Source organism: Sciurus carolinensis, chromosome 10, assembly GCF_902686445.1.
Source record: "Sciurus carolinensis chromosome 10, mSciCar1.2, whole genome shotgun sequence".
In the NCBI taxonomy this organism is placed as follows: Eukaryota; Metazoa; Chordata; class Mammalia; order Rodentia; family Sciuridae; genus Sciurus; species Sciurus carolinensis.
In genome coordinates, this window is record NC_062222.1 from 1,582,565 (window position 1) to 1,606,445 (window position 23,881).

At 48.9% G+C, this 23,881-nt stretch overlaps 1 protein-coding gene across 5 annotated transcripts; it reads right to left on the reverse strand.

Moving 5' to 3' along the window:
* Positions 1-598: 598 nt before the first annotated feature.
* Tnip3 (TNFAIP3 interacting protein 3) lies at positions 599-23,529 on the reverse strand. 5 transcript variants are annotated; one of them, XM_047567581.1, is made up of 9 exons: positions 23,434-23,529; positions 21,039-21,119; positions 19,987-20,052; positions 18,687-18,803; positions 16,473-16,598; positions 14,266-14,382; positions 11,528-11,653; positions 8,223-8,273; positions 599-1,223 (listed from the first exon to the last, which is right to left on the reverse strand). In XM_047567581.1, the coding sequence occupies exons 1-9, from the start codon at positions 23,497-23,499 to the stop codon at positions 1,209-1,211; spliced, it is 765 nt and encodes a 254-aa protein (XP_047423537.1). In that variant the 5' UTR covers positions 23,500-23,529; the 3' UTR covers positions 599-1,208. The 5 variants fall into 5 exon arrangements, with proteins under 5 accessions (XP_047423537.1, XP_047423538.1, XP_047423534.1 ...); XM_047567578.1 differs by lacking the exon at positions 599-1,223 and adding an exon at positions 1,590-1,717; XM_047567577.1 differs by lacking the exon at positions 599-1,223 and adding an exon at positions 5,466-7,490.
* Positions 23,530-23,881: the final 352 nt, after the last annotated feature.

Sequence of the window (23,881 nt, forward strand, 5' to 3'; positions counted from 1 at the left end):
CGGTGGCTTTTCTGATGCACTTGCTGGGGGAAAGGTCCAGAATGATTGATAAATTGCAAGGGCAGCCCAGGGCTGGAAATCGATGGGAGGGAAGACTCTAGCCATGAGTAAAGTAGAAAATGGTGTTTTCCTGGGTTCTTCTCCTTCCCAGTTTGCAAAGCAGCGAGCATATGCAGACACTGAAGCCGACAGACTGAGCAGGAATTCAGATGGTTCCAGAGGCTTTGCCTCGTGTTCCCAGAAGTGCAGGTATCCTGTTCTGGCATTCTGGGTATGTACTGGTCCTCACAGAGGGCAGCTCAGGCTGGGCCCAACAGAATCCTGACTAAATGGATGAACTTAATACTTTTATATCTGCTTCAACTTTAGATATGTCTTGTCACTGTGTAATTTAATTGAAAGAAAATGTAGAGACATTCCATTTTCATTTTAATTGGTTTGAAAAGTCAGGGTTCTGTTTTTCATTTATACCTGCTTAAATCCATAGGAAGGGAAAACAGACTTAGCCAAAATGCATGTTTCTGAGCTCTTCTGTAACGGTGTATGTACACAGCAAAGTCACTGAGATCTCATTAGGACTTTATCTTTCATGATCTCTTTCATCTAAAAATATTGTAGCCTCACAACTTTTAATCATACACAATGAGCTGTTTCAACAGTTTCAAGTCTTTCCTTTTATTCAGCTTGAAGTGCTTGCTGAGTTGAAGGAAGCATATGCACCTCCTTGGCCCTACTTCTGGGTTCCCTCGGGCCAGCCGTGATGAACACAGCATCTGACCTAAGGGCTAAGAACTAGGCTGCTGCGGCAGGAAGGGAGCAGGGTTGGAATGCAGAGCCATACTACCCTCGGCAGGAACGCAGGTGGTTCAAAGCCCACACGGGACATCAGCACACAGAGAACTGAGTCGCTTAACACATGAGTCCCCTTTGCAAACCCATCAGCAAGGTGCTGAAGACACTTCAGGTATCCTTTCAAGGAACTGGAAGCTGGATTGGGCTGTTCAGCAACGGCTGCCCCGGCGCCATCAGGATCTCGGGGGCCAGAAGCTCTTCCTCTGTCCATGCCAGCAGGAGCAGGACCCAGCTGGAGGAAGGAAGCAGGTATGGCACAGTTGTGGCAGACACAGTGTGGAGCACACACCCAGGGCCCTGGCCGGGCTCCCCTCTGCCGGGGCGCTCTGTGGTGTCAGCTTTACCAGGGGCCTTCTTTACTGAGGAGAGAGCTACAAAAAACAGCAGGAGAGTGTTCCAGGTTAGATATTAAAGTTTCATTGCCCCTCTCCTGGCTAACATACATCTCCAGGATGGGGAGAGGGAGGGAGGGAGAGGGAAGGGGAGAGAGAGTACCCGTGCGTGCTAGAGAGAGACTAAGACCCCGTTCCTCAGCTCCCTGGGCTGCACACGGAGAACCGCAGGCTGGTGCGGGCTGCCCTCTTAGGCACTGGCACGTGCTCACCGTGTTGTGACATTGGGTGGCTCAGCTCATGCCTGAGGAGGAACAGAACCCTCATCTGGACCATGTCCCATGGCTTGGGCATTCCCTTAGGAAAGTGAGTGGTTTCTGCTGCTGTTAGAGTCAGGACGCGCCCCAGAGGAAGATCACTTGACAAAGGAAGGCACGCACTCAGGTGGAGCGTGGCACTAGCTCACTGGGAATGGCGCAGAGATGCCAGCAGGGCTGAAGATGCTCGGGTTTCAGGAAGACAGACACGGAACCCTGGGAAGGGTTAGGAGGAGGTCGGGACCCTGCAGAGGAGGATCGCCAGGAAGGCAGACCAAGAGGGCTGCACAGGGCACCAGGAGGAACCATGGTACCATGGAGCCTGGGGAAGGAGCTTTCTCTTTTCATGATGACCGAGAGGTGAGACGAGGCTCTCCTACTGGTCGCCTGCACTTTGGGCATCAGAGACGACACAGACTACATTTTGGTGACAAAAAGTCCAACAGGAGGATGAATTACTGCTCCAGGCTTAAGAAAACAGGCTTCTAGCCTGCTTAGCATGCTTAGCACTGGATTTAATCCACGCTGCAAACAACAGCAGGACCCGAGGTCGAGAACTTAAGCTTGGGCCCTAAGCATAACTCACCAATCTAACCAACCCAAGTTCAGATTTAGTGCCTTCATGATACGTATCCCAGGCATCTTGAAATACTCAGAAAACCACTTGTCATTTGTAAGGTGCTCTGAGGAACAGGTGTGGTCACGGTTAGCATCTCTGGGGTTTGGGCAGAGAGAGGACGTGGACCAGCAGGTAACCACCACAGGAAGGTGTCTCAACAAGAGCAAAGACAGGCCTTCAGTCTCCTGAAGGGAAGGCAGAGTTTCCCTGGCCAGTGCCTACAGCAGGGCCTGGACTCTGAGCCCTACCAATCGACGGAAGGACCTACGGGGCCCTGCTTTCGTGGACCCTGGCCTCCTGGGGTGTGCACATGCAGGCACTAGCAGTAAGCAGCCTGAGCAGGTGAACCTGCAGGTGTCTCCTACGTAAGAGCCACCTCTTGCATTTACCTGACTGACGGCAGGCCTTGCTTTCATCCAGGCCCTATGTACCTGCCTATCCACCTGCCTGTCATCTATGTGTGTACAAAGTGGTTAAGTAGCATGCTTAACATTTGCCTATGATCCACGTTTGAACAGGAATATATTTACCAACTGTATCTTCACATATATACAAATATTTTATCTACTCTCCCCTTTGCAAATTCACTGCATCTACTAATACCTGACGTTCATAGCATCATCATGTGGTTGAGGGGCCATTTCTTTGGCAATTCTTTCTTTAAAAAAAAAATCTTAATAATAGGCATCACATTATCTGTTCCTAAATATTGATTTTATGTATTAGCCACTGGTAAAATAATTATTCAAGAAATATATTTTATAAAAGAAAAATATTCTTAATAACTCAGCCTTCCATATTAAAAATTGTACTAAGTGTGGTCTCTGAATTTCATCTGTCTTGTAAGTGGCCTTGACTATTTACAGTGGTTCCTTTATGTTTTCCTGCTGAGAAGACCTGATAGGTACCCAGGCCAGTGGTGGAGTAAAGACAAGGGCAGAGGTTGGAACTCTGCTGCCACAGACTCAGAACCCCTGGGGCCACCAGGAGCAGACACAGACGAGGAAGGGCCCTCCCCAGGTTCCGGAGGGTGCATGGCTCTGCCAGCACCTCGGGCCCCCAGAGCTGTGAGGCTGTCTCTGCTCTTGGTGCCGCCTAGTTGGGGAACTCTGCTGCGGCAGTCCCACAGGACAAACCCTGTGTGGGGCTGGAGGGTGGCTGTCAGACATGGTATGGCACCCAGAGTGCTGAGGCTTGGCTCTTCAGCTGAGAAGAGACAGTCGTGCTTGCTCACGCACAATCTCACACGCGCTAGTCTCACGCTTTTCCACACATGGCAGAGCCTAGCCGAAGCCCCCTAGAGCGAGTCCATTCCACACCACAAGAACAGTCTGGAACGTTCTGATGCGGCTGACAGGCAACACAGTGTTCTGACATTTCAGAAGAGAAAAAACAAGCAATGTGTCTTCAAGGTTATCGTGACTCTACAATGCCAAGATTATTCTAGAAACTTCAAAGGCATTTTGTATCCCAACCTATAACAGATGAAATGAGATTAAAATGTTGTTTGTGAAGTCATGTTTCTAGACACAAACTGTAGCCCATAAGCGTAGGTGGGTTCCGAGGTATTTAAAAGGTCAGGATTCACCTGTGCGATGAGAAAGACAAGGAAGCCTCACATGCCTCGCAACCTCCACTGGAAGTCTTTGGGTTTTGAAAGGAGAGTTGATTTTCACATGTCTACGGTGTTCTAAAATAGCCCAGAGCCGGAAATCAGCGGCCAGAGGACCATTCTACAGGGCACTCCACCCTCCTGCCCTCAGCCTGGCCTGGGCACCCCTCAGAGGACACTGCCCTGCCCTCCTCTGCCACAGCAACTGCACAGTGCATGAATCCTGCCTCCAGGAGGAGCATGGCATCCATGTGGACCCAAGTGACCCTGGGTGCCAGGGGGCTGCTCGTAGCTGGTGAGGGGCATGGAGAGGAAGCTGGGATGTGAGCTAGGCTGTCCTCAAGTCCACACTCAAGAGCCCGCAGGGTGGGATGAAGGGACAGAGTGGTGGCCCCAGGGAAGAGGCCAGGGCTCTGGTGTCCTGGGCCACCAGGTTCTGGCAGAGAGCTGACTTTGAAACCGAGCATCCTAGATAAACTCTGGCCAATTCTGGGTACTTTCAAGGTAAGAGGAAGGACTGTGCCTTAAAGTTTCTAAGCTCAGTTCACAATATTTGTACAGCTCTCCATCTATCCCTGCAGCAAGCCCAAGAAGGCCAAAAGAGGTTCCAGGGGTATTGTCGAAGTTCAGCACTGAGTACCCACCGTCCCTTCTAAAACACACAAAGCTACTCCTCTATGACATTCAATGAAAAGAGAACAGCTACTGCCTTGGGTTTGTCATAACAGAAATAATAATGGAAGATACTAGGATAGAAATAGAACGGGATGCATTTCCTAGAGATGAGACAGGTAAGCCTGTCAGTGGCCAGAGAATTCATAAAAGCAGAATGGGAAATTCTATGAAGCACAACATGTCACAGCACACTCATTAACAAGCAGGGGCGCATGTGGGCAGGCAGTCGGAGGGGCCGCTGTGTGCCTGGAAGGGTGCCCATGCAGGGCGGTCTCACCTCCTCCTTGTGCAGCCCACCTGGTCAAGTGTGTCCAGAGCACACCTCGGATGGTCCGGCCGTGCGGAGCAAGAACACGTCAGTACTGAAATGCGGACTTCAACAGCACCCAGAGCATGTGGGGTCACAAGGGTGCTGGGTGCTTCATCAAGCAGGCCTGTTGCTTATGTCCCTCATCCCACACCCTGGCCCTCCCACCATTTGCCTGCCCCCTCTTCAATCCACTCGGCAGAATTGGCCAGAATTTCTATGACTTTGGGGTTGTTTTCTTTGTTTGGAAAACACATGTGTCTTGGATCTCTGCAGAAGTGTAAACACTTTTGTAAAACCACTGTAGCCCATAAATAAAACAACCTAATTTACCACCAACAAATCTCCTTTGAAAACCCTCACACTGGGTGCAATGAGAGGGCCAGAAAAAAAATAATACAAGTTTAATGTTGTTGGGTGGCTCAAGGAAGAACTCCCAGCTGCCGTGGGAGGCCCTGCAGAAGGGCTCCACATGGAGCAGGCAGACCTCTCCCTGTACGCAGGTCTCACGGAAGTTGTTCTCTACGTTGCTCAGGCTTTAGGCCAAAGATGTTTAGATGTTTCTCTTGGAATTTCCTCCTAGGTTCTCACCAGTTAAGGACAGATAGATATCGAATATCAGGGAATGCACCAAACAAATCAATGGAAGGAATAAAAAGCTGCAGATCTGATTTAGCACGGTAGCTCCAAGGCCACCAACTCTTCCCAAGCCCTGTGAATGGATCCACTGGGCTTCCTCTGCCCAGTCTGTCTTGCTGCTCCAACACCCTCCCTGCCTCCTACAACCCGTAAGACAAAGTGATCACAGACTTTGGTTCAATTGTTTAGTAATCTGCTAAAAATAACTTAATGGAAACTTTTTAATGGTCCCCAGTGGGGGCCATTCACAAGGTTCCAGACCACTGAAAGTGGCCTGAGACCTCAGCTGCCCAACACGGGCTGAGGGACTTTGCCGAGGCTGGCCCACCTGCTCAGTCACCTGGACCCTGGGCACCTGTGGCTCACGAACACACTGAGAGAGGAAATGAGACCAGCTCTGCCTTTCACCTCCTCGCTTTCTTGTAGGTGTCCCAGGAACAGGTAGGATAAGTGAGGTGTTGTCTTGCTTTACACGCCATGAGAGTTGGCAGAAGGAGAGAGACAGGCCGCAACGCCACCATCGGCAAGGCCCGTGGCTTAGTGCAGGCTCACACATGCACACACATGCGACACTCTTAGAGGCCCCAGGTTTCCTCGAGCTGCGACTTGGCTCAGCGGAACACGGCCCCACAACGCAGGCCAGATGCACAGCTGCGGCCCTGTCTCCAGGCCGAGCTCGGTCTGCAGGCACTTCTCTGCAGCCTGAGCTGCCTGCCTCTTCTGACTGACAGCGTGTGTGGAAGCCCCGGCAGGTGTCTTCCTGCCTTTTCCCATGAATGAAGATTGGACGGACGCCCGTCTCTGCTCCCAGGTAAACCAGGAGGACTCATGGTTTCAAGGTCACCGTCTTTCACGAGAACACTTCCCCCATCCTGCAGGAGCCAGCTCCTGAGTCGGTTTCCATCTCTTTGTTCCACAGTCGTGCGTTACTTCTCCATCCTTCACAAACATTTTTCAAGGAATGAGAATTGAAGACTGAAAAGGAAGAAAACAGGTAATGCAAAAAGGCAGGGATGGGGCAGCAGGTAGCAGCAGCAAAGGCCACCATGGTCCCTTCTCATGCTGCGCCATGCCAGGCTGCTTAGGAGAGGTGCCGAGCCTTGACGTCCACCTGTCTCCAAGGATCATTGTCTCATGCTCTGGGAAAGGAGCCTGCAGTTCCCTGGGAAAGGACCAAGCGTGAGCCTTTCAGGCAACCTGGAAAACCGTGCTTTTGGTAGGTGCTCTGCTAGGAAAATTCCAATAAAAAGATCTCAGACTTTGGCACAATTAGAAACAGAGTTAATAAAAGCTTAGGGGTCAGGAGAGTGTCTGAGCAAATCCAGAATGTAGAGAGCAGAGCACGAAGCTGTCTTCCCAGATGGAGGCTTGGCCTCTGTGAGACCATGGAGAGTAGAGGCTGGCCTCCCATCAGGGCAGTGGGCATTACTCCTGAGAGGCAAGGAGGGGCCACTGCAGTCCGGCTGGCTCAGGTGGACCATCCAAATCAACTCCACCCAGGTCCACTTCACCTTGCCTGGGGGCATGCACAGCTGTGGGGGACAACAGAAGCAGGCCACCTCTTCCTGGATCTTTCAAGAAAATCCCCTTCAGTGGAAAATGTTCAAAAATACGTATTGCACATATGTAGCAATATCCACAGCAGTTCAAGATAAGTTTAAAACGTCTGCTTTATTGTCTTTTTTTCAGTTTTTGCTATATCAACTTTGCTGTTCTTTATACATAAAAATATCCTTGGCTGTAGAGTTAGGTATGGTAATTGAAAATGACCCATATAGAATGTTATGTTTGTTCAAGGAATTGTAGCTCAATCTGAAATTTTGTAATTCATTTTTCATTTTTCATGTGTCTTGAAGATTCAGTGCCCAAAGAATAATTACCGTGTCCATGCACCTCTGGAACGTGGTCAGTTGGAGACTGAGGTAAAACAGAGTCTTCTTCTGTGGGCAACATTGTGTGCCCAAATTCCAGAGATGCACACGATTTCTATCCAAAGAGAATGCCATCACTACTTGTCGAAATGGGAGCTCTGACTTCCTGGGTGCTCCTGCTGGTTCTGCACAGCGCCCGGGCCTGCTGGCACCCATGGATCCCACAGGTGGAAAGTTGAACCACAGATGCAACCTGGGAAACACATCTGGGGAGACAAAGCCATGGGTCCACTGGGAGGGGTGAGATGGGACGCACATCAACACATGCTGCTACGACAGGCTTGGCTCGATCTTAAGGTGTAGCCTGGTCTGGCATGATTATGACCCAGAACAGTAAATAAGTTGATGAGGATTGGAACTCACAAGCTGAGACTCACTAGCTAAATCGTCCCCGAGGCGACACTACAATTACTCCTCCATCTTGAGAAATCAGAAGCCCCTGGAAAGTGCACACAGTTAACTGTGCTTCTGAGTTGTCTTCACAGAGGACCTCCGTGAAGACCAACCAGCCTCTGATCCAGGACAAAGGTTCCCTCCAAGTGCAGACAGAGACATAGCTAACTCCAGGCAGGAAGTCAGGAACTAAGAAAAAAATATTCAGCTTTGGAGGCTACTGGAGACCTTGCATTTCTAGGAAGAAACAAAAGCCTTGGGTGTGGTTTTCCACCACAAATAGTGTCAGCAACTGCAAAAAATACCAAGGGACTGTATTTCCCAGGTGTTTGTGGGCCCGTGAAGGAAGCCACCTTCCAGAAGAAACACGCGGAGGCCAGCACTACTGGTCAAGAAGCGTGTTTTTCCCAAGTGTTGGGCTGAAAGGCCAGTGGTCCCTGAGCACTGACCATCCCTGGGCAAGACCAGTTGAACACAGGAGTAACTGTGGGTGAAACTGGAAGTTGCACTTCAACCACAACCAGGGCAGGTGAGGAGCCACGTACCTGTTTTAGTTGCTTTTCTAGTTTTTCCTTCTCCATCTGACAAACTTTAATCTACAGAAAAAACAAAGGCATTTTCTTATCAGGAGGAGCTGGAGCCTTAAGGAAACCTGGTGACGGGCCAGCATGGGGAGCGTGGTGCCAGCAAAGAGCTGTGCTTGGGTTTCAGGCCCAGGTCACCTCTGTCCTGAAATCCCCCGGGGAAATCTGGAAAGCTGGAGAGCTTTAAATTGTTATTCCAATGTGTTGAGGCCATGTAGTTGTCAGTCTGAATCCGTTTAGACCTGGATCCACGGAGACACTTCTCCAGGGTCTGTCTGGCTTGCTGAATGAAATTGGCATCTTCAGCCCAACAGTGGAGGGCTTCCACCAGGAGCCTGTAGAAACCTCACCTGGACTGACACGGGCAGCAGGCACAAGCTCAGGGACCCCGCTCGCTCTGTGCGGTACTCACACTAGCCCCATGTAGTAGCTGGGCATGCTGAGAAAGTGTCAAGCTCACACTGCTTCATGTCCCCCAACCTCCGAGGCCCAGCCTCAGCTGCAGTCACTAGCCAGGCTCCCTCCACACCAGACACCTGGGGAAAGCTGGCTTCTCCTGGACTTTGTGGTCATGCCACCATCATCCAAACGTCCCCGCCTACATGGTGGCTTTCCAGTCCCACCCACCACCTCATCCCTCCTGCCTTGGCCCTCCTGTGGCCTCAGGCAGCCTGCACTGTGAATACTAGACTCCTGCTGTGTGCACAACTGTGTCCTCTGAGGTCACCACGAACACTGCCCCAGGTGGAAGGCTGGGTTCACTACCAACCCCGTTCTGGTGCGCTTGCTTGAAGACCCTCACGGAACCAGCGCCCTGGGCTCCCTAACTCTGAGCTCGGGGGCAGCAGCACTGCCAGGCCTGCTCTCTCTGGATGGGGCCTCCCAGCCTCCTGGCACCCGGGAACCTGGACGGCACTCGGGCACTCTGCTTTCAACAGTGAAATAACCACAAAAAGAAAAGAACGGCGTGCCGCGGAACAGGCTGTAAGGAGCCAGCGTGCGCTGCGTGGTCACCCAGAGGGCAGTGCGAGGGCCCAGCATCCTCCTTCCCCGCACCGCGCACCGTGCACCGAGGCAGCGGAGCTTCGGCAACCCTGCGCTCCCGAGGGTTAGGGTCAGAGGACACGGCAGGGATGGGCTGAGGTTTTCATCTTAGGATGGAGAAGGACACAGAGTAAAGCCACTCGGGGTCGCTGCCCAGGGGCGGAGGTCAGAGGCGGCGGCCCCGCCCCTGCTCTCTACTACCTGTGGCCCCGGAGCCGGTCTTGTCCGCACCACTCAGCTGGCTTCGAACCTCCTCAGTGGCCGCAGGCCTGCACCCTGGCGTGTGACCCGTGCCTGAGGGTCTGACCTGAAACTTGCCTTTAAAGGTCTTTTCAACTCTGATAATTTCTACTCAACCGAGGTTTCTTTTTATTGTACTGTGGCATTTAGTCTGCTGGCCATTCACTTAGCATAGGTCATCAAGCCTTCCCAGTGTCTTTTGGGGCTCTAGCATTGTTTGACCACAGCGAAGGAGACTTCTTCCTTTTTCTTTTTTCTTTTTCCTACTGGGGATGAATCCGGAGCGCTCTCCCACTGAGCTACACTCCGGCCCTTTTTATTTTTCAGTTTGAGACAGGGTCTCACTGAGTTGCTGAGGCTGGTTGCAAACCTGGAATCCTCCTGCCTCAGCCTCACAAGTCACTGGGATTACTGGTATGCACCACCACCCCTGGCTGAATGAGACTTTGGAAAAATAAGTGATTGGGCTATTGTTATGTTAAAGGATAATTTTGATAGTTTTAAGGTATCGGTTTCAAGATCCTTCCTTAGCTTATAAACACAATTTTACCATACTACTTAGACAATATATTTATTTAGCTGACATCAGTCAAAATTGCTTTTTATAAATGCACAGGTGCTAGAACTGCTTGTGGCCTATGTTCTAGAATGTTAAGTAGATGAACTGTGCTCCTGGGTGGACTGTAAGTTCTAAAATGGAAAGCACATTGCCCATCTTAGGTACCAATTTATCAGCAGGCTAAACTTTTTCTTTCTTTTCTTTCCTTTCCTTTTTTTTTTTTTTTTTTTTTTGGGTTTGGTGCAGAGGAACCAATCTAAACTTAATAAAGTAGAATGAATAAAATTAAAATATGCCAGGAATAAAGTAATTTGTGCACTAACAACTTAAAAGAAATTAAGGGAGTTTTGCATGTAAGAAATAAAAATTGGAAGAGTAATTCTTCAGAATTTTCCCCCATTCAGTAATATTCAGAACTTTCCCCCATTGTTGTATAAACTGTTTATTAGGTTTCATGGATTACTTTCAGAAAATTAAAGAATTACATTTGATTCCTACTAATTTCCTTTATAATTCTTTTATTTTATTTTTTCTCATTTATTAGAGAGGAAATGGTTCTACCAAATAATTTTCCACATAAAATTAAGATTTTCAAGTTAATTCTTGAAAACCTATGAGAGAAGAAATTAGATGCAATTCACCATCCACTTTGCATTAGGCAGAAGAAGACAGCAAAGAGTTTAAAAGTTCTTCAGAGACTGAAATTCTTGAAGCTCAAGGGTTCCACAGCAGGCCTATACCTGTTTCCTCTTTATTGAAAGCCACTGCATGATTTTGCAAACCAAAAACCTTGTGGTTTATTTTAGTTTCTTAAGTCAAAACTACATTAGCTACATTTTCCCTCATTAACATCAGTATTTACCCTTCATGGCAACTTCCTGAGTCTACTTTTTATTCTATTACACTTAATTTTAGTTCATTTATATTTAATACGTTCTAGCCCAATAAACTGGCTTCCTTGAAAGTGTTCTAGTTACATTAAATCTGGGCCCCAGTGAACAGGGTCCTGGGCTTCACCAGACATGTGCACGGCATTTAGAAATATGCATGTTTTTGGAAGACAAGAACATTCCAAAGAAAGTGACAAGAATTTAGAAACCACTTCACTGTATTTGAGTAGTAGGTAGTTCAACTCCCATTCTCCCAAGATAAATATTATGAGAAAAAGATCACAAGAACTATATTTTATAAAAGACTTTGGAATCCAGTTGATTGGGTCATTCCTCAACATACTCAAGTTAAAAGAAATTTCAGACATTTTCATCTGCTCACAAGGTGGTTTAAGAGTGACTTCATCCCAGGTGCAGCCCTCTCAAAAACCCAATGTCAATTGACAGAATTCAAAAGCCTCAAATATTTTTTAAATGAGAAAATAAAAATAAAACACACGTGCTTGGCAACAGGACTTTGTTTTGACACGTACCTGGGAACTCAGCCTGGTCAGCTGGGCCTGGGAAGCTTGATGAACCCGCCGCAGCTCTTCTTTCTCTCGGTTGAGTCTTTCCCTGTCTGATCGCTCCTTTCTGAAGTCTTCTTCATATATTTGTACCTAAAAAAGATGCACTTGCTGTGACTGCCCACCTTCTGTGCTCTTGGGCCCTTCGAGCGACCCCCTCACAGGTGCCACCTGGGTCTCTGCAGTCAGGCACGCCACCCTCTGTCCCCAGTACTTCTTCAGGGTGGGGTGGAGAAACGCATGTGGCTGCAATTCATCTTTCACTTCTAGAGTGGAGGTCCTCAGATTTTTCCTTCTTGGCGTGCATCAAGAATTCAGAAGGGGACAACAATACATTCCTTAAAACCTCCTGCACCCACACTTCTGCTATGTGCTCAGCTGTGCTGGAGCCCGGGCTGGCTTTAAGAGTCACTATGGGAGCAAGTCAGCGCCACCACAGGGCTCTGCTTGAAGTTCTAAAAGGCAGTTTGCTGGCAACAGCTGTTGAGTGAAGCCACTAAGTACTGGCATGCCAAAGCTCCCAAATACAAAGCACGAGCTGAACACAGGAAGGAAAGGCGGACAGAGGTGGAAAAGCAAAACGGGACGGTTGAAAGGCAGTCTCAGGTTTTGTTCTTATAAGCAATTTTAGAGGTAGATGGTTAAAAAAGAAACATGGTCATATTTTATTGTGACACTTCATAAGAGATATTCCAAATATTCCAGAAAAGTAATCAAACAAGTTAATCCTCAATTGTTTATAACTGGCTGGTAGCTTGGATACTAACATGCAAAGCTATAAAAATAAATGAAAGGTAGAGAATGAAGCCAAAGAATTCTTCTAAGACTATGATTTAAATCACTTCTATGTGGAAACCTCTTAGCTGGATTTTTGTCTGGCACCAATGTACACAGCACCTTCAGCAGGAAGGGATGAGCAGGTTTCAACTAGAGGTGCAGCCACCTAAAGCACTCAGCACAAAACCCCACAGACTGGAGGGGAGAGCAAACACTGCATGAAGATCTTGGTGGAGAGGCACGTGCACACGCAGACACACATGTACACACACATGCATACACATGTGCACATACGCACACACATGTACCTATATGCACAAACGTGCACACACATGTATACACATATATAGCATACACACATGTATATATGTGCACACACATGCACACACATATAGATTTCATTTTTAAGCCCTTATTCATCAGCACTGTTGCAAGGAAACTACATCCAGCCAAGCTGACAATTTTATTTTTTTTTTATCAAGAGCTGAGGCTCAGTTCCAGACAGGAAGAACAGTCACCAGAGGCATGTCCAGTGGGGGAAGCCCAGGTGAGGAGAACTGGACATTCTAGCCATGCCGCCACTTTAGTGCTAACTCAGGTTCTGTGGGTCTGAAACCTCTACTGCCCCATGTGGTGCTTGGGACATTGTTGTTGTGAGTGCTGACTTGGAAGTGTGCTTCGTCAAAATGTGAGCGCGGAGTGTCAGCACACTCTCCCCGGTGCCGAGGGGAGAAAGGCTTTGCTCCGCTCCTCAGCGTGTACTAAAGAGCACCCGTCCAGCCGGCCTCCAGGCTGACCCTGCTGCAACCCGCGTGCCAGGCGCCCTCTGGCCTGCAATGTGCGTGTGTCTGAGCTCCAGAATGGCCCAGTGTCTGAACACCCGCAGTGCCCACCCCGGGAATCCTGCCCGGCTGCCAGTTGGGCAGGGCTTGACAAACTGAACGTCACCCTCGCTTGTTTATGGATTCATGTTCAAGCCATGTGCATGATCCTAAGTGTAACAGGCAGATTTTCACATGGGATTGTGGAAGAGAAGACCCAACTGGACCAGCCAGAGCTCTGGGTTTTAAACCTGGACTGCTCCTTCGAGATGGTGACTGCAGGTAAAGAGCAGTCACACCATGGCCCAGCTTTCCACGTGAGCATGTTGAGATCCTTGCAGCTGGCACTTGTCCAGAGCAAACTGGTCGCCAGCCCTTTGTCCTGTGCCATGGTGTCCCCCAGTGCTATGGGTTCTTGATGACGTGTGCTCAGGGCCTGGATTCCAGTGTGTTCCCCGTACTCACTGCTATCTAACCCTCACAGGAAGAGAAACGCGGCTGGCACGGCTGGCCCTTCAGGGAGGCGAACACCAGCCTGCTGGACTGAGCTGAGACACAGCAGCTGGGGCATCGTGACCCGCCGGGTCTCCTGCTGTGCTGTGGGGACTGTGCTCACTCTTGCCCTCCACATGCTGCAGTGAGGGGTGCAGAAGAAGCCGTGGTGCTTCCACTCGCTGCTGGTGGGGCCTGCCCCATGTGGGGTAGCAGACCTCACACTTCGGTGACTATAATCAGAGCCAAGGACTCTTTGAAAACTGCCCATATTGTTTGAAGGGCAGGAGGCCAGTAGATCAGATCCTAGCCTGGTTGCTACGGTTTTCTGAAAAGGTCCGGGGCTTGGGTGAGTAGTGTTTACAAAATCAACCCTGCCTGCACAGAACTCCAGTGCTCACGGAATCTTCCTCATCTCAGCGGCGTGACCCTGGGCGAGCCAGTGCCCCACTGAGACTCAGTTCCCGCTTTATGAACCATGGAAGTGAGCCCCTGAGCTCCATTCTGCCTGGACACTCTACCATCAGTAATTCCAGTTAAAACAAGCGTGGGTGGCTGCTCTGAACAGCCGTGGGCCCCGCGTGCTGCACAGGACCGTCCCCTTCTGCTTCTCACCTGCTGCCTGAGGACTTCCACTTCGGTTCTCATGGCCGCGTGGCTGTGCCCCGTGCACTTCCCACAACAGTCCTCCCATGGCGGAGCGCTCGGGATTTTCAAGACGTCCTGCAGAGCCTGTTGCAAGGAGAGCACACAGCTGAGGTCAGCCTGGGCTTGCCCTGGGCTTCCCGAGGGCACCCCAGGCAGCCCGGCCCCACGGCTGCTTTCCTCCTTCCGATCTTCTGCACACAGGTTCATTTTCAGAACCTGCCTGCTCCCCAAGGTAAGCTGATGTTGCTGCTATCCCGTGGCCCTTGCCATTTGGAGGTCTTCAGTGTTGGACTCCCTCCCACCCAGCCAACTGTGAATGGAAGATTTATCTACGCCTTTCTGCCAGTTCTGGGCCCCAGTCAAAGAGGTGCTCATCCCTGGTGCTCAGAGCCTGGGAGCACATGCCCAGCCCTGGGCACCACCTCAGAGATTCCCAACTGGGAGCCCAAAGGACAGGGCCCAAGAATCTGTACTTCTCAAAAGCTGGTGTGGCTAGTCCCAGATGACAGCAGAATGTCCCCATGACCCCAAGAAGAGAGGGAACCCCAGAGAAGGGAGCCCCTGCAGATTTGCTGCTGTGCCCCCCATGCCCTGCCTTGCCGCAGGCAGGTTCATTCTGTCAGAACATCTCTGAGGCACTACTGGGTGTTCCCATCCATGCCACACCCTCGCTCCCCACGGGCGTGGTGCGCCCTCCTGGCAGGCCACACGGAGGCAGCACCTCCACACTGAAGACACAGTCCCTGCTGAGGTGACCTCCTATAATGTGACAGAACACATCTGGCCTCGTGTGGCCCTCAGGCCACATCACTGCTCACTGACCAACCAATGCTCTATGCAAGTGGGCACCCACCACTGGGCTGTGAAACCCCAGGGGAAGAGCAAGCCTGTGGCTGAGTCCCGCCGTCAGCCCCAGAGTCCCTGACAGACCCCTCAGCATCTAGGACCTGACCAGCCCAGGAAAATCGCTTTTCAGGAAGTTGTAAGAGAAACAAGAACTTTTTCTTCCTCCTCCAGGAAGAATTTGCAGAAACAACAGAAAGTTCTCTGATAATTTATGTTTGGTCAGATTTTTGTTTTGTTTTTGGTCCTGGGTGTCAGACCCCGGGCTGCAGAGCAGGACCTGCAGGATCGCCTCTCTGCGCTTCATTTGAGCAGCATCCTCTGCGGTGAGGACAAGGTTAGGACTGAGCTGCACCCCGGCCCTGTCGGAATGTGTGTAAAAGCCCATAGTTCTAGATTTCAGAATAAGCAAACTTGTTAAGTCCCGTGCAAGGCGGCACCCAGCCTCTAGGGTGGTTGTGGATTGGAGCACACATCCAAGCGTGCTCCACCAGGGCACAGCACGTGACCTGGGGAGCTTCAGATGGTGCCTCTAGACGCGGCAGTCTCCACCCACAGACACACAGCCCAAGACCAAGGGACTGGGCACATTTTAAAGGCCAGTCACCCCGGTGCTGCCCCAAACCTAGGCTCCACACGTGGCTTGGCTTTTGGAAAAATTAACAGCAAGCGGTTTACGTTTTCCTTGAAATAAAAACTTTCCCTGAAGTTTATGTTTTTTCCTCCAGGAAATTAAGAACGGGCACATAGAACACACACACGCGCACGCACACACGCACACACACCCCTCTTCATCCTCTAGCAATGCACAGCTGCTCCTGTGAAGACTGTGCTGCAGTTCAGCTACTAAACCCCTGGCATCTTCCTGGAGCCCTGAGGGCTGCGCTCCCCTGTGAAAGATGGGCCTTCGCCTTGCTGTTGACCTTGAGCTTGGTGTTCAGCTTGCTTCCCTGTGTACCTCACTGGCTCCACGGCCACTGTCTTAAGGAGCAGCTGCCTCTTCAGGAAGCTCCTGGGTTGACCCAAAGGTGAGTGCTCGCAGCACTCACCCGCTTCATGTGGCTCTGCAGACTCCAAGGAGGAAGGAAGGAAGGAAGAAAGACGAGGAGGAGGAAAGAAAGATGTGCTGCGCTCCCACTGCCTGCTGGAGCTTCTCATTTCTCTTTGCCTTGCCCTCTGTGGGAGCGGGGGTCCCACAGCCTCCCGCCGGGTGGGGCTGAAGGCTGCATGTGTGGCTGGTGGAGCTGCAGGTGTGCCCTGTGCCCCGTCCCTGGCTGGGGCCACGTGGTGTGACTGTGGCGCTGGCCTCAGCTCCCGGGACTACCTGGTACCTCGTTAAGACGCCGAATTTCACGTTCATAATGCTCCTTCTTCTTCAGTGCGAGAGCATTTGTTTCCTTTAAAAACTTATTCTCTTTCTTCAATTCTTGTAATTCTTCATTTCGGTTTTCCCTTTCCTTTGGAAGGAAAGCAAGAACATCAGAACATAAGCAAAGTCCACAGGGATGACACTATGGGGCCCTGTACCTGGGCTGCCAGTGGCAGAGAGGAGTCGCCCTCTAACCACAGGAGAGGACCTGCAGGATCGCCTCTCTGCGCTTCATTTGAGCAGCATCCTCTGCGGTGAGGACAAGGTTAGGACTGAAGATAGTGTTTTTTTTTTATCAAAACTTAGTGCCACTTCTTAGAAGTTTGATGATCCCAGAAAAAGACACCAAAATCCCCAATCTTCACTGTTCTTGGTCAGATAAGGGGGTCTGCAGAATAATCCAGTTCCCATTACTAGGTGATGGACAAGGGACTCAGTAAAAATATTTGCAAATTCTACAAAAAAAAAAAATTGCAACAAAACAATATCAAGTATCTCAGAGCCCAATCCTGAGCTAGGCTGTATCAAAGAGAAGGAATAGCAAGTGATTTGAGGCAAATAGGACCCTTGGCTACCCATCACTACTCAGAGCATCTATTGCCATTGTTGGTTTAAGAGGCAGAGATCAAGTAGTCTGACTGCCACCACAAGTCACATACAGATCATCTCCTGGAAGCCCAGTGTTAGAAAGCACTGAAGATTCACTACTCAGATGTTAATGGACTCTGGACTCAAACGATGTCTCCTACTTCTTAATTTTCCACAGTAGGTAGTAAACCTACTGTGAAGGAAATTGGATTCTTGCTGAGAATAAATAAACAGTGCACAATATGGGTATCTCGGGATCAGAAAATAGCTAATAAATGTGTCAAATTGCATGATTTTAGTCATTAGTGTTTCCCAATGCAATTCGTGTTTAAGAAGTCTACTTAGGTAATTTGTTTTCTTTAAAAGGGGTAATATTTCTACTTGCTTTTGTTTAAATAGAATGGGCTCTACCATTTTCACTTGGAAAATGAGCCAGTCATTTTCAAATTTAGCACAATTTAAGAGAAAATTGTTTTAACTAGAAAATGATCGGAACTGCAGAGGGTTGCTAAGGTTCCTGCTCAGGGTGTCCTTGTCAAAGGAAGTCACTGTGACAGGGCAGAGAGGGAGCTGCCAGCCTGTTCCTGGGCACCGTGGCAGACAGCCTCAGCAAGGCAGGCAGGTAGGCAGGCAGGTGGGCAGGTCTTGACGTCCGTGCCTGGTTTAAAACGCAGCCAGGGCGGCGTGGGGTCAACGGTGACTTCCCTGCAATGTTGGCACCACTCTGTCTTCTTACTATACCTAAAAAGAGAGGCCTGAGAGTTTAAGGTTCTGCTCTCATCCTCTGCCGTGCCCCTGCAGTCCATCCAGTAACTGTAAGTCAACCCAGGAAGAAACAGAACAAGGCCCTGAGTTCCATCTCCAGGACCGCAAAAAAAAAAAAAAAAACTCGCTCTAGAGGAACTGCCCTCCCAACTGACGGTGGCATCCTGCTCTGGTAGGACCCAGGGGCCTCAGAGGCCCAGCCCCATGAGAAGGCTTGGTGGGGAGCTGGGCGCGGGGCTCAGGGTACAGGACTCCGGACAAGCCGTCTCCCCTCTTGTCTCTGCTCTCATCTATCTTCCTTTCTTTTCTCGCTGTGCTGGGAATGAACCCGCGGCTCGCCCAGGTTGGGTCCCTGACCAGCGCTCTACCACTGAACCACACTCGGCCCCAGCCTTGTCATCGTAGGCGTGGCAAAAGAATGGGCAGACAATGTTCAAGAAGATAATGAGGGTGACGTGCTTTTAAAAATGTAGTTTTTATGACTGCAAGAGTAGCCCATTTGCAAAACCGAGAAGCTACTCCCAACTACGAGGCATTGCCTTAGTATTCTTATGGTCGGGAACAGGAGCTGTACACAAGGAGAAAGCCGAAGGGAACCAACTCCGCCTGGGTGGACCGCCCCGCAAAGCTATGCGCACAGCAGGGCCAGTTCTCTGCCGCGAGCTCGGACCACTACGGCCGCCTGTGCTTGGGACACCGGGCAAAAAGCTGCCCGCTCTTCGCTTGTGCCTCATCTGCCGCCTTGGAGACGCGCAACCCCGCCCCGCGCGCCGCGGTGCTGGAGCGCTGGGTCCACCCGACCGCAGTCCCCGCCGGCGCCCACCTCTTCCCGCCTCGGGTCCCGGGCGGCGCCACCTGAGCTCTGGCTCCGCAGCCGCTCGCACTTCAGAGCACCCAGGGCGCCCTCCGCTGCGCTCAGCTTGGTCCTCAGCTCCGTCACCTGCGGAACGGAACCCGGCAGACAGTTGCAGACTCCTCTCCTGCACCCACACCCGGCACCTGTGCCCGGACTGTGCGCCTGGGGACTGCGAGCCCCCTCTCCTACACGTAGGTCAGCACACAGCAGGACGTCTGCATTTTAAAAGGAGCTCAGTCAACCCCAAAAGCACAGGCCTGACACCTGCAGGCTCCATCTCTTTCCTCCTTCCTGCCGCTTCAGAGGGCGTGACGCCTGACCACCGGCAGGGGAAGTGGTGCCCTCTGGCCGCGGGTCTCCAGATGCTCCTTGCTTGCTGCGGAAGAGGCAGCCACGCCTACACTGGGACCTTCAACCTGTTGACCATCTGCAGACTTCAGCGCGACACCAGGCCCAGTGGGAGAACCTAGCGATGGGCGGTCTTCCCAGGGGGTCATACCCATTGCTGGCACTCCTGCGAGAGGTTCGCGGCAGCAGCTTAGACGTAGATATCAAGATCTCTAAAGTTTGGAGGCCCAGGTTCCTCCAAAAGTGGCTCAGCAAGGCGTCCTACCGCTGCTGGGTACCGTGGGAGCATTACTTTGCGCTTTCTAAATTTAACAGCTTTGCCTATCAAAAGGGGGAAGAAACTAGCCATGTGGTTGTATTACTCACAGGTGGTCGGGTTTCTTAATTCCGAATTATTTAGGGGATTTACTTTCCCTTTTCTCTTTCTGGAGATAGAGTGCTTTCAAGTTACACATTGATTTTAAGAAGATTTTTCTCCAAAAATTTGCTCTCTTACCAAAACCAAAGCTGCTTAGAGGAAAGGGGCGGGGCCTGTTTGTCTCCCTATCTAAAGAACTAGAAGCTGCTCTTGCAGGGAACAGTGGGGACTTTAGACTGTCCCTAACAGGACATCGCAGCCTGAAGGTGCATGTATGGCTGCTAGTGACCACACTGGGAGGCAGGACAGATGAGCACACCCTGGGGACAGCACTGGAGGCAGTTTGTAACCCCTTTTTCAATGCTGCCCAAGGCAAGCCACCCGCAGGGCTCATTCCTCTTCTGTACCAAGAGGCCAGAGATGCGCCAGTGCCCTCAGCCCACCCCCCTTACTCCCGCTCCCACAACTGGCCTTCTGCAGATCCCTCTGCAACTGCAAGCCTGAGCATCCACATGGCTACCCAGCCAGGTCAAAGAAACCCGAAGAGAGACAGATGCTTACCTTTCTTTCATACAATTCTTTCATGCTTCTAAATTGCTGGTCCCACTGCTGATTAACTTCCAGGAGCTGAAATTATTAAAATCTGGTGAATCGACAAAGGATTTCTGCCCATTTGGAAATTTGGACAACCTAAAATCACTTTTTGAGGCTACTGAGAGTGGAAAGCCAGGAGTAAAGATAGTAGTAACTCCTTCCAGCAAGTTCTGGGTGGGCTGGAAAAATCTGCTGGCTCACTCTCACCTGTTCATAACTGGTTCACATATGAAAAATCATTAAATCTGGGTGTATCTTAACCAGCCAGCTAAGTAACATAGTAGCCGACTTCAACTTCCTTATTGTGTGACTGTTAATCTTTGTTTAATTCAGTCAGTATCTGGTAAAAAATTGTAATGTTGATGGTTTTCTGTAAGATTTACTAATGTGTGAAGGGTCTTTTCACATTTTTCTATGTGTATACACTGATTATTATAGTGAATTATTTCTCCAGCTTTAAAAAGTTTATATTGAAGTCTACCCTATTAAGTGATAATTATTTGTTTGCAATATTATGCTTTAAAAGATAGACACATTATTGTGATATATACTCATTGAATGGATACTATTACATTTTCAAAAATATAGATTTCTCCAGGAATAAGTTTTGTTATAAGACAATATTTAGAAATACTTTAGACTTCAAACACTTTGAAGTTTTTAAAACTATGTGCTAATTAGGAGACAACACTATGACCTGTGTTTTAGTTTCCTTGTAGGGAAATTTGCAATTTCTAACATTAAGAGAAATTCCAGCCCTTATCAATATAAGAAGATAGTCACATGGGGCATATGGAGGAAGTGTGGGGAAAAATAGGACTGTAAATGCCAAGTAAGTTTGTGACCTTGTCACTTGTTCATTTGGCATTACATAAATACTGATAAAACAGTGTTTTCTTTCAATATAATGCAATACAGTAGCAGAGCAACGAATACCGTCACTTAGAAAAAATAAGAAACAATGCTTATTCTCAGCACTGATCCATGACACATGGCTTTAACCGATACTTCTAAGTTACCTCTTTTCTCTGCTTCTCTAAGCACCTTATCTTTTGTTCAAGAGGATCTGTCAGATTCTTTCTTCTTGATGATTGGGCACACTTGGAAGAAAAAAAGGATGGATGTCAAACAGTTTGCAAAAGAAACAGGAGAAATGCTGTCTTTCACAAACACCATGCATGTAGCCAACTCTTACATTGTGATCTATAAAAGCATCTGATTCTGGAGCTGGAGAGGTGGCTGGGTGGTAGAATGCGTGCCGAGCATGCACGCGGGCTGGGCTGGACTCCAGCACCAAAAACAGAAACAAAAACCCTGGCCTAGCAGGGCTTCATGGCACAACTTCATTGTAAGTGAGACCCCTTCATAAGAATTAGTCACCAAAATAACCCTAACGAATCAGGAATGTGTCTATATAATGAACAAATCAGAAGTTAGAACTTCTTGAATTTAAATTTTAATCCCTTTCCAAAAAAAAAAAAAAAATGAGAGTAGAAAGGCCTATAGAAATCGGGTCAGTTTCTGGATACATTTTAGACATTTGTGTACTAAACATTTCTCAAGGGTCCTTTTCACAAGTGTCCATGAACACATTACCCACTAATTCTAAAGAGTGGCTCTGGCAAAAGTCAGAGGATGACAGAATCGCCAAGAGTGAAGACCAACTTGTGCCACTAAATCACAGCAAACCACAGGAAATCAACCCCAGCGACTGTGGACTCCAGCATGTCAGAGGTGGGGTGGACAGGGATTGTCCAGCACTGTGTAATGTTAACCAGCTCTTGGAATAAAGTTTTAGAGTACAAATTATTGGCTCAATGGAAATGTCTATCACCTTTCTTTTTGGCTATTTTTGTCAAGGATGTGAATATTCATTTAAAGAAAGCACAGAAGTTCTAGAAGAACTGCCTGTCATCGGGCTAAACTGTCACTTGCATAAAGGACCTGTTCTGTGTTGTACCAAGAGTCATAGGTAATAGAAGCAGCTGTGTGACGATACCTCACCAGTGTTAGTCTGGACCATGGAACTGCTCAGGGATATGCATGAACAATTAAGAATATTTTCAACACAGGTTGGTCTTTGTCAGAAATGTTTAGAGGAAACAGCTCTTCTGCAATCATCATGGAATTTCAAGGTCTCTTTCCTTAGAAATGATTTATAAAACTGCATTTCTCTATCTTTATTTAGCATATCTTGTATTTTAGGTTCTGAGCGTAGTACACCTGTATAGCTTCTTCTCTTTGCTTTTTCAACTTCTCTCTATTTAGACCGATGCTGTGACTAAGACCACACTTTAACATTGAGCTTCTGTGTAAATTCAGAACCGTTCTCTTGCTATTAACCTCAAGAAGCTGGTTTGGCTGATCACCAAGAGGGACGTGGAAATCCAGGTGACAAGCCTTTTGGTTCCTGTGAATGACCTTCTCCTTTGGGGAAAGATTTCTAAGAAACGATATTAGAACTGACTGACCATTAAGCATTTTGGATTTGGCTGGGAGCCAACCCTACCTGGCATGTGCTGAGCTGAGCACCCAGCAGCACAGTGAAACTGGACTCTAGACCACAGGAGCGCACCCGGCTCCCCCAACTTGCTGAACACAGAGCTCCCTAAACACTGGATGGAGACTTTGAAATGGCATCTCCATGTCTAACCAGTCATCCGGGCTCCTAACAAGCCAATATCCTGCAATCCTAGCTTATGCTGGCAATGTCAGTCTGGGGTCCTCGGAAAGCCCTCCTTCTATTTGTGAGGTAGACAAAACTCTGTGACCGTAACACATCTGTACACTCCTGCCTACTGGGAGTGCTCAGCAGTGGGCTGGTTGGTTTCCATAAATAATTTTCTCTGGAAAAAATTATAAAGCACTTTGACCTTGATTTTATTTTATCAGTAAGATTCAGATGCTAGATCTTCAAAAGAGTCTATTCGAAGCAGAAGGCACTGAGAACCGTGTGTTGTCAGCCACAGCTGTAACTGCAGGGCTTTCTCTGGAGATTAGTCCTGTGTATCAAAATAGAGCAAAACCAAATGCAGAGGTTTGGGGAAAATTTCATTTGCATTTGCTTTGCTTTTCAGTTGAAAAAAAGGCATCTGATATTGCAATAAGTGCAACGATTTCTAATGCCTGAGTTCTAGTACAGAAAAATGTTCCCATACATAATTCCCTGGAAGTATTTTCTACAAAGCGTGATCCATATTCAGAGTGTCTGGGCATTTCTTTCTCTACCATAATACCCATACCAACTTCTAGATATTCAAATTCTGATGCTACCCACTTAAATTTCTAAATGGAAAATGTGGTGCAGTTTCTTATTATACCTTGGTTATCTTTTTAAAAAATTAAGAAAGCACTTATTCATTCATTTGTTCCTTCACCCACATGGCCTGTCCATCCCCAGAAGTGTATTCTTACCTCTGCTCGCTCTGCAGAACTGTGTACAGCGCTCATTCCAGATGTGCCCTGAGCAGAATGTGCCATGGAAGCCGTTTTCCCGGGAGTCTTGAGAAGCAGAACAAAGAAGAGAAAAAGTCTCTTATGGTGCATGTAGGGCAAGACCAAATATGCAAAATTGGAAAAACACACTCCACCATTAATTCATGATAGAAAAATCACAAAGATTATTTTTCGTTAGAAACATAGATGACTCTGCATGCGAATCACACAGAATAAGGCTTATAAGCACAGAAACCTGGACTTTGACTTTCCTGGTCCAGAGAGGGATTTTCCAGGGTGTCTCAAGCAGGCGGGCTGTGACTAAGATCGAGCAGATTGGCCTCCCCACGGTATGTAAATTGTCATTCTTCCTTTACCGGCAGTTTCTCCCGCTGGAGGAGGAAGTTCCCACCACAGAAAGCCTGGG

Coding starts and splice junctions, on each gene's coding strand:
- Tnip3 (XM_047567577.1), bottom strand. CDS start 23,499: ATGGCACATTCTGCTCAGGGCACATCTGGAATGAGCGCTGTACACAGT. Junction 21,120..23,433: donor GTTCTGCAGAGCGAGCAGAG/GTAAGAATACAC, acceptor TTTTCTTCCAAG/TGTGCCCAATCATCAAGAAG. Junction 20,053..21,038: donor TAGAGAAGCAGAGAAAAGAG/GTAACTTAGAAG, acceptor TAATAATTTCAG/CTCCTGGAAGTTAATCAGCA.